Genomic DNA, 9,786 nt, shown 5'->3' on the forward strand with positions numbered 1-9,786 from the left:
TATAGAGCATTATCCCACTAAACGTGCTCTAAGCGCTTTACAAAGGGTCCCTGACCAACAGCAACACGTAACATATAGATCGAGAAATGACGCCTGTTATGTTATATTACAATTATTTTTAGTCCGGTGAGGGAATGTGAGCAAAGAGCCTTTTCCAAGGACTCATCTATGCGCCCAAAACGATCTTCCGATGGGAAGGCGAGTGTCATAACACTAGGCAGTTTGTCCCAACACGTTTGAAGATGTGTCACAAATTCCATGTTTTTGATTGGTCAAATAATATCTACAGGTTAATTGGAGTGGTGGATGTCGTCGATTGTAGAGCGTCCCTCTAGTGGCCAGGCGGAGATGCCGCAACAGTAAGGTAGTGGGTTCGAATTCTCAACGTCGCAAAGTTACTAACAATTTCATTATATGATATAAACAAACCGGATTAAACATTAACTCTGGCTGCAAGCGTTATAATAAATAAAATAAATAGCATTCCCTTTATTCATCCCATGGGGAAGACCGGAATAACACAGGCGTCATCCGCAGTGCAGCGCCGCAAATTGAACTTGGGCAAGATGACTTGCTCAAGGCGACACAGAGTAGCGGCGGGTGATCGAACTCGGTACTTTTCCGGTACGAAGCAAAGACCCTTACGCTGAGCCACGCTGCACCCTCGACTCTATAATACGCACATTGAATTGTCTCTTATTGATTTTATCATCAAGCGGGCTCGGAGATTTTGTTATGATCTCAACAAAACGTTTGTCAACAAAGCCGTTAATTCCAATATTTGCCGAACCTGCCGTGAAGGGGATTCGTTGACACAACAGGTTGAAACAGTGCGGTAGGACATCGAGACACAGACGGAGCGGGAAGAACGAACATGAAATAGCAAGAAGATACGTAGGAATTTTGGACAAAAGTGTTTGGAACAGCGTCAATTTTTCTATCAATATTTAATGAGTTGATTTTAGAGATCAATACTCGGTTTGCATCATTTTGGAATGTATGCTTAATTAAGAAGGTGTTTGTTAGGGGCAGCGTGGCTAAGCGGTTCGGTCTTTGCTTCGTACCCGAAAGGTACCGAGTTTGATCACCCGCCGCTGCACTGTGTGGCCTTGAGCAAGTCACCTCGCCCTAGCTAAAATTGCGGCGTTGCACTGCGGCTGACGCATGAGTTATTCCAGTCTTCCATAGATATAGACCTTAGAGACAAATTTCCGCTATGGGATGAATAAAGGGAATTATATTTTTTGTTGTTGTTGTTTTAATGGGGGGGGGGGGGGTTGGTTCTTTTGTTTGTTTGTTGTTTTTTTTTTTCGTCTAAAAATAGAATGTGATGTCTAGAGTCAGAGTATTGAAAAAAAAAGTCTTAATCCTGAATTTTAAATTAATCAAAAAATGTTATCTAATTAACGGAAAAACACGGATGAAGACGTCAGTGTGAGATATTTGGACAACAGTGTGGGACAGTATTAAATTATTACAATCATTAATGAGATAATTTCACGATTTAACATCAAATTTTTTATAAATTTAAAATCAATGCTTAATTAAGTTTAAGATTTTTTCTCGAAAATCAGAATCGGTTGTCTGGAAGTTGAGAGACATATAGATAGCATGAACTTGACGTCACTCGGGTCTTTGTTATTGTTTTTTTTTTTTTTTTTTGCCATCCACATTTATGAGTAATTCTCACTTAACTCTCTTTTCCAGACTATAAAAGTTAATGGTTACACAGTTTTGTGTTCTGGTCCGTTATACTTCCGGATGGCAACGTTGTGAACTTATTAGCCAAGTGCATACTATCTATAGGTTGAAAAAAAAGAGATTGATCCTATATTTATCCATAATGCGTCTAGAAAATAAATGTTATAGAGAAACATTTTTTCCTAAGCGGAGATGTCGGGGTGAGTTATTTGGATTACGGTATTGAAATAGAATCAAATTATATTCCACCCATTTTCTTGGAAAACCCTATCATTTATTAGAAAAGACGTTATATTGTTGAATAATACTTCGAACCATTAGTATAAAATATTTACTCAACGATTAACAGAACTTGCACGTAATTTTTATTGGCTTGAATAAACGTTTACAAGAGAGCTGATTGGTCATTTAAAATAACCTTTTTGTGGGTATGAATACAATTCCAATGTTTTCCTTTTTTTGGGGTCAAAGTCAGTAAACACAAATGGCGTATTGAAGATACCACTGCCATGTATCAAAAACCCCAGAAATAATCCTATAATATTCAATCCTTAATGAGCTCTTTTTTAGAGGCTAACATCAAGTTTGTATCGTTTAAAAGGTAATGCTTAATTCAGATCGTAAACAAATTGTAATGATCATTGGTTTTTGTATGTTGTACTACAAAAGAAATAAAGACAAACCAAATGTGTCCATTTTAATGAAGGCAAACAAGATGGAGACGTCGCCATGGGGTATTTAGACTACAGCATTGGAACAACAAATAATTTTTCGATCTTTGTTGATTTGTTTTCCGAGCTCAACATCAAGTTTGTATCGTTTAAAAAAATTATATTAAATTAGACATAGGAAAACAGAATGGCATGGCTATAGCGTAAGTTGACGTGTACTTATTGCAGGTCTGATAATCCAATTTGTTATGGACTCTTTGTTATAGTGGAATTCCTCTCAATCCAATGCAACGATTTCATACAACGATTTCAAATCATAACCAAAATGGCAACATTTCTATCACCAGATCCGCAAATATTATTATCTGATTTTCATTTTGAAAAGTAATTTTAAAAAGAAACAAAACAAAACGAAACAAATTAAAGATCCTCCCTGTTCATATGGAGAGAAATATTAAATGTAAATGTGACTCATATATATGGGAACAACACAAAACAAGCGACGTTTCGATTTCTTGAAGAAGGTCAAAGTCCGAAACGTCGTTTGTTTTTGTGTGGTTTTTTTCGTTTCCTTATAAATGAGTCACATTTACTCACTTTATCTTTCTCTTCCTCTTATTGGCTAATTTAGGCAACTCTAGATTTGGTTTTCCTTTTCACAATACAAAAAAAAAATACATAAAGAAATCACAATGTCTATTTGAATCAGTAACCAGTCAACTGCCGTACTCTATAAAGGCGGGTATTTAAAACCTTGGCCAGAAAACTCTTGCTTCAAATATCGATCGATTACGATGACTCTAATCTTAGCAAAAACTCATCTGGGACTTTTAAATGGATCGTCATTTATGAAGGTCAAGCTTTCTGATCAAATGTTTAAATACGTGTTTTTCTAGAGTTCACCAATTGATGGCTTGTCCGTTACTAAGCATTAACCAATTAGAATATTTCCTGCCATTTACCCCGTTTCGACCCATTGACTATTCATTTCCTGTATGAAAAGTCATGAGATACCCTTCGCACATGTAAAACACACAAATAGGTCAGGCCTAGTTATTGAGTATTTCTCCCAATATTTTGACACACTGAATCAGGAATTGCATCGCAAAGCTAAAAATTGTAATTGATGCTCAGGCTCTGTGGTCTGTTTACTCCGGGTGATGGGCAAGCACTTAAGGTGGCTGTGGGTCTTCGGGTCACGGTCAGCGGTTTATTTCAAGGCCAAAATATACTTTATTAATATTTTTGAATCAAAAATAAAACAACTGTTTATTGACTATCTATATAGTTTTAATAAAATTTACGATAACTGACGCAATTTTCAAAAGTGTACGCAATTTATGAGTATGTAGATTGAAGGATATAAGATAATAGTTAAAAAAGGTCAACCATGTCAATAGTTTGACAGGCAAAGCAACAAGAGGTCACAGAGGACCCATCAATAACTGGTTCAAATCATTATAAAGACGACGGACATGTTATTTTCATAAAAGACAAAGAAATGCGATCTAACCAAGCCATGTCCAACCCCGTTTACCGTTAAATTAAACCAACCGAAGCAGAGGATGATCAAGACCCAAACTATCCGCTACAGTGAGCAAAGATTTTACAACAATTAAAATCCAATCGATATACCGTTGGTAAAATTGGAATAGTTGGAAACTTGAGATGTAAAGAAGAATATTTGAAAAATAGATTTGATTTTGTATAATTGTATTCCTTCAGAAGTTTGATGACGCTTGCTTGGTGTCTTTGTCTCAGTTATATTATGAGTGTCGGTAGAAAAAAAACAACCTCCAGAGAGATAAAAGGTTATATAGATTTTTTAAATTCATCTGCGATTATATGAAGCGAAGAAATAGCAAGACAAAGAATCTGTGTGATTCAAAAGGGGAAAAGAATCAGATCCCTAGGTCAAGCCGCTCTTTTATCTTGTTTGTTTGTCTGTTTTAAAGGGTTTTACAGCGCTTGCAACACATTTAGGTCATATCAGCGTCAGTACAAAGGAAGAAAATGGAAAAGTAAAAAGTTCTAGAATTACAATAAAAGCACCCAGGAAATGGTAAGACAAGGGGGAATTGGTTCAAATAGGGATCAAATGTAGATTCCAAGAGCACGCTATCAAAGTACTTGGTTTGAGATCACCTAAAAGTCTCATCCAGGCAAAAGCATAGGGCCCTATTAAGAGGAATACTCTCAAATGTTTACAAATCATATATAAAATGTTAACAAAACAATACAGTGCATAACAGAGAGATGATTTACAAGATAACAAATATCATCTCCCATAACTCTAACTATACATCAATTTGACTGTTTCCCTCCCAGCTAGCACCGTTTTATCTAGTCAAAGTGCTAGAAGCTGAAGACGATAAAGAGTTAATAATGAACAAATATGAATATTATAACAGCTTCGAAAAATAACAAAATACCTAACACGAAACGTTTCAGACTCAAATCTCTCCCAGACCGGCCAATAGTTGAGTCTTGCTTTGGGAAAGACTCTTCACTCACATTCCTTCACCGTACTTAGGTGTAAAAAAGTACTTGGCCGTTATAAGCGTTGTCTTTTTTCGAATATAAGTTGTAGTTTCGCCTAACAAGCGTCATGTCTCGTCCTACAATGAAAAAAGATGCTGTTGGATAGGGACCGCTTGTAAAGCGCTTTGTCCACATTGAATTGATATTACGTTATGTAAATGCTCAACTGTTGTAGTAATTTCGTTAAAGAGAAATAATATACGTAGTTTCAACTGTTTCCCTCTCAGCCAAGGATTCCGGCCAGGGTCAGGACAAAACTTAACTAATCTCATTCTAAGACAAAGACATAAAGCAACTGAAAAACAGAAAGAGGAGGATAAAAGAGACTGCAAGAACCTCCCTGCCCACTATGGGAGGTCAGGAACCCCACCCAGAAATCGCATTTACGTCTAATGAGCATGCTCATGTGATAGATACGTGTTACGTGTTGCGAAATACGCATGATCTGCTAAACCTCTCTATTAAAGGTGTTTTGTCGCTGTGCGGCTAAACAGAACAACAATGCGTTATCGATAGAGGGTATTGATTTAGATTGTGTATTGATATTATACTCACGTTCGGTACCAGGCGGTCCAGTTGAATAATCCAGCATAAGCGTCTAGATTAAGGGGCACACGGGGTGGGGGCTCCACGTTATGTAAGATCCACACCTGAGAAAATTGAAAACGATCGATGAATCGTGATGATGATGATGATGATGATGTTGTTGTTGTTGGTGGTGGTGGTGGTGGTGGTTGTTGTTGTTGTTGTTGTTGTGGTTGTGGTGGTGGTTGTGGTGGCGGCAGTGGTGGTGATGATGATGGTGGTGGTGGTGGCGGCAGTGGTGATGATGGTGGTAGTGGTGATGGTGGTGGTGGTGATGACGATGGTGATGATTGTGGTGGCGGTCGTGATGTTAATTTTGCTTGTTGTTTGTTTTATGTGTGTGTGTGTGTACGTGTGTGTACGTGTGTGTATGTGTGTGTGTTTGTGTGTGTGTTGCTGCGATAGTGAGTGTTGCTTTGGTTATTGTTGGTGATGATGATGCTGATGATAATGATGATATGATGATTATGATGAAGATGATGATGATGATGATGATGATGATGATGATGACGATGATGATGATGATGATGATGATGATGATGATGAAGATGATGATAATGCTTTTTTTTTCATTGATGGGCAGCTCAATGCCTTTTCGATTCACTAAATTAGCCAACATGTTCGAGGTTCATACCATGTACGGCGTATCGATTCAATGCGGATCATGTTTAACAAGTTCCAGGCTTCAATTTTTATTCACTTTTAGGTTTTTGCCAATAATTCACAAAATTTGATGAAAAAATGCATGAAAAACAAAAAAAATTATGAATATTAAATGAAGCCAATAAAACAAGATGATTATACTAAAGATTATTTTTCAAAAAATGATAGCATTAATAACTTAAAAAATAACGCCCTATACTGTTTTGACGGGGAAATGCAGTTATTTTATGAATTGAGGAAGATTGAAAGTTTCTGGGCTTTTTTTTCTCTACTCATATTTTCATTCATACACAATTTTGCACCTGCTTCAATCCCACATAATATCCACATAATTATATAATTTATTTATTGATGGTCGGCGGATCAAACCTCTGAAGTCCCGATTTTCAGGATCGGCGGATCAAAATTCTGAAGTCTACATACGAGCTTTGCGCACCATGTTTTATTTCATTCTGGGCGGATCAGACCTCTGATTTACGCCCAATCAAATAAAACATGGTGCGCAAGACTGGTATGCAGACTTCAGATTTTTGATCCGCCGATCGTGAAAATCGGGACGTCAGAGGTTTGATCCGCCGATCTTGAAAATCCAAGATTTCAGAGGTTTGATCCGTAGACCATCTTTATTCATTTTGCAATACCTGGTAAGGATGTCTACGATCTGGAAGATTTGAGCCTCTCCAGAAGTTCCAGAGGGCTCCAGCATGGAAGAGCACAGCATCACTCTCATCCAGCAACGATTTGTCGTTCGTCATGGTACATTGCTTTACCTGAAGATGCAAAAAAAAAATTATGGTTGATTTATAAGGGAGAGGGGGTGGTATTGATAATGATGTTGTAGTGGTTGTTGTATTCATGTTGTTAGTGGTGATGATGGTGTTGTGATTGTAGTAGTGGTGATTTCTAAATATTCAAATAGTTTTCAACGAGTTTTCTCCTAAAACGAAATTCAAGGATTTTCTGTGATATCAAAATCAAGGAGTTTTCAAGGAGTCCTTGAATTTAAGGAGACCGCGGGAACAAATTAATTGTCCTCAAATAATAGTTTCCCTTTATATTATTTTTAATGCAGAATGAATCATTTCCACCATAATAGCATTAATAATAATGCGACTCGGGCTTCAATTAAATTATAATTGCTTTGCCATTATTTGTCTTGATCTTTTGATGAAAACAGTAAGTTTTCTTTTAGCTCCAAGTAAGATTGAACTTCGCCTTTGAAAGGTTTAGTTGTTGGTGTTATTTTTCGGGGGGTTTTTTCTTCTCAAATGCAGATTCGTGTTCTTTTTATTTTTATGACTGGCAAGCGCTGTGCTTACCCGCATGGCTTGCACACACAAAACGATACATCGGGGTCACAAAACGATTCATCTAGGTTTCGTTTGTGCCATGACAGCAAACCAAAACCGAGCGGCTTGGAGTTCGAAAGACATTTCCATAAAAGACTCGGTTTTTGCAAGACCCTTATAAACCAATTCCCGACCCAGCTCTAACACAAAGCATTTTTTAAGATTAAAAAGCTATTACGAGACACTTTATTGAACGAAACTTGAACGAAACTTGACTCGGTATATTTTTAAAGGTGAGAGAAAATGAATACATTATATGTTTTGGGTAATTATGAAGAAGCCCATTGACCCTCTAAAATAAGCTCAGGAAATAAACCACCGAGCATCTTGAGAAAATTCCGTGGGCTTGATGATGCAGGCAAGACATAAAGTAAAGAATGTAGCACGAGGGCGTCTTCAGTGAAAAAGGCTGGCTGTTGTCTACGCCTTTGAAATGCCCACTTCAAACGCGTATTAAAACATATATGGAAGCCTTGTTGATGAGCTGTGTTAACTACATTGCGAAAGCTTTGTAAATTTACAGGTAGGTGTCATTGTTTTATCATAAAATTATAGAATTAAAGAAATTCTTATTGTTGTTAGTTAGACAACCATTTTGGTGATTTCTTCTCACTAAATTATACCTATCGGAATATAAACGCTCAAGGTTACACACAGTTTTGTGTGTTGGAGATGATAGTTGATGGTTGGAGATATACTGTGTCGGTCTTTTGTGCAACTGAAGATCCAAGAGGATAAGTAAGTAAGTAAGTACGTACCTAAGTATGCTATATCCGGGTGGCTGGTGTTGTGAGTATTTTAACTAAATGCACAGCATCAATATTTCATAACACTTTGGAAATGTCCTTTCTTAACAAGACATAACAAGAACCACTCTTTAAATTATGATATTTTTACCATAATAAGAGAGTTTAAAGTTGTTGAGTTGTGTTTTGTTTTTTTAATTCTAAGGGCTTAGATGTCACTTTGAGTGCAAAGCAATGTTGACACAAGAGGTTTGAGACCAGAAAAAGGAGCCCGTGGTCCTCGGGGTAAATCTCCTGGCGTGTAAATGATGAAATAGGTTTAGTAACCAAAACAAAAGAAATAAAAAGTTAAAAACTGAAAGTGAGTGAGAGAGAGAGAGAGAGTACGTTCAGGAAGTCGCTCTCCTTGCCTTATAAACGTACATTGACAGTCGGTCTCCTACCTGTCAATGTTTGCAAGCAAGTAAAACAAAATGATGTTTGATTTTTATATTCTTAAAGAATTCAATTACTCACGGTGGCATTACGGCTCTAAAACAGTTTTCTCTGTCACAAGTAGCAGAAAGTAAAAACTTCATCAAGTAATGAAAGAATTAGGTGTACTAAATGGCTTTTAAAAAAAGACATACAATTGTCTTTTTGCCAGTTGGAACTCCTACACCTAAGAGATCGTCATAGTTAAAATTATCAAATTCTGAACTAAAAATGAACGTGTGTATGAAAGGTGCCAGACAAAGCAAGAAAGAAAAATACAAGAAATAAAACATCCCAAAAATCAGTCGACCTCGACTGGGGATCGAACCTCAGGCCTTCTGATTACCGATCAGATTACAGTTCTTTAACTTGCCTCAGTGCCAGCTACTTAATTTCTTAATTTGAACCAGAAATGTTGCATTTGAGAGTGTTGTACGCTTAACGATTTAATAAAAATAATTTTTATAAAGCTCGATTGATGAAAATGCGTCCAATTAGCAGACCTGACAAGGCATACATACAAACACAACCGCTGAGTCATGCCAATAGATACTCTAAATCTAGCCCATCTGAAATAATGCAAAGTCATTGCGTGCAAAATGCCTTTTTTTCAAAGACATACGGTTGGAAATGATACATCTAATATTTACACAACGTGGGTATTATAGCCCCAAAACAGTTTTCTCTGTCAGAGTAGCACATAGTAAACTCCATCAGGAAATGAAAGAATAAAAAAAAAAGAATTAAATTATGCCTTTTCCGCCACGACATCATACGATAATATCGTCGCCTAGGCATTCCACGAAGGAATATAGATCAATTCATCATAGAAGATGTCTGATGTCAACAGGAATTACTCATGTTGTACAAGTGAGCAAATTGGGGTTAATAATCTTACCCGAGGAAAAAAAACACCAAAGTGTCCGAAGTGGGGGTCAAACCCGGGACCTTCCGGGTCACAGTGCAATGCCTTAACCACTAGGCCACTTCGTGCCTCATGAAAAAATAATGTGTATGTAATAACTGACGTTTTAAAAATGACATTAAATTGTCTTT

The 9,786-nt window shown here is 37.0% G+C and overlaps 1 protein-coding gene across 4 annotated transcripts in view; it reads right to left on the reverse strand.

Moving 5' to 3' along the window:
* Nucleotides 1-9,786, reverse strand: part of LOC144975154 (alpha-(1,3)-fucosyltransferase 7-like) — a 68,694-nt gene that overhangs the window by 25,944 nt on the left and 32,964 nt on the right. For all 4 annotated transcript variants that reach the window (XM_078918943.1, XM_078918944.1, XM_078918941.1 and 1 more), the window contains 2 exons: nucleotides 6,803-6,931; nucleotides 5,469-5,563 (listed from right to left, as the gene is read on the reverse strand). In XM_078918943.1, coding sequence (XP_078775069.1) covers nucleotides 5,469-5,563; nucleotides 6,803-6,931 — 224 coding nt within the window. The remainder of the gene's footprint in view (nucleotides 1-5,468; nucleotides 5,564-6,802; nucleotides 6,932-9,786) is intronic.

The sequence above is a fragment of the Berghia stephanieae genome, chromosome 6 (genome assembly GCF_034508935.2).
Source record: "Berghia stephanieae isolate SIO BIC M18660-M18661 chromosome 6, UCSD_Bste_1.3, whole genome shotgun sequence".
NCBI classification, from domain to species: Eukaryota; Metazoa; Mollusca; class Gastropoda; order Nudibranchia; family Aeolidiidae; genus Berghia; species Berghia stephanieae.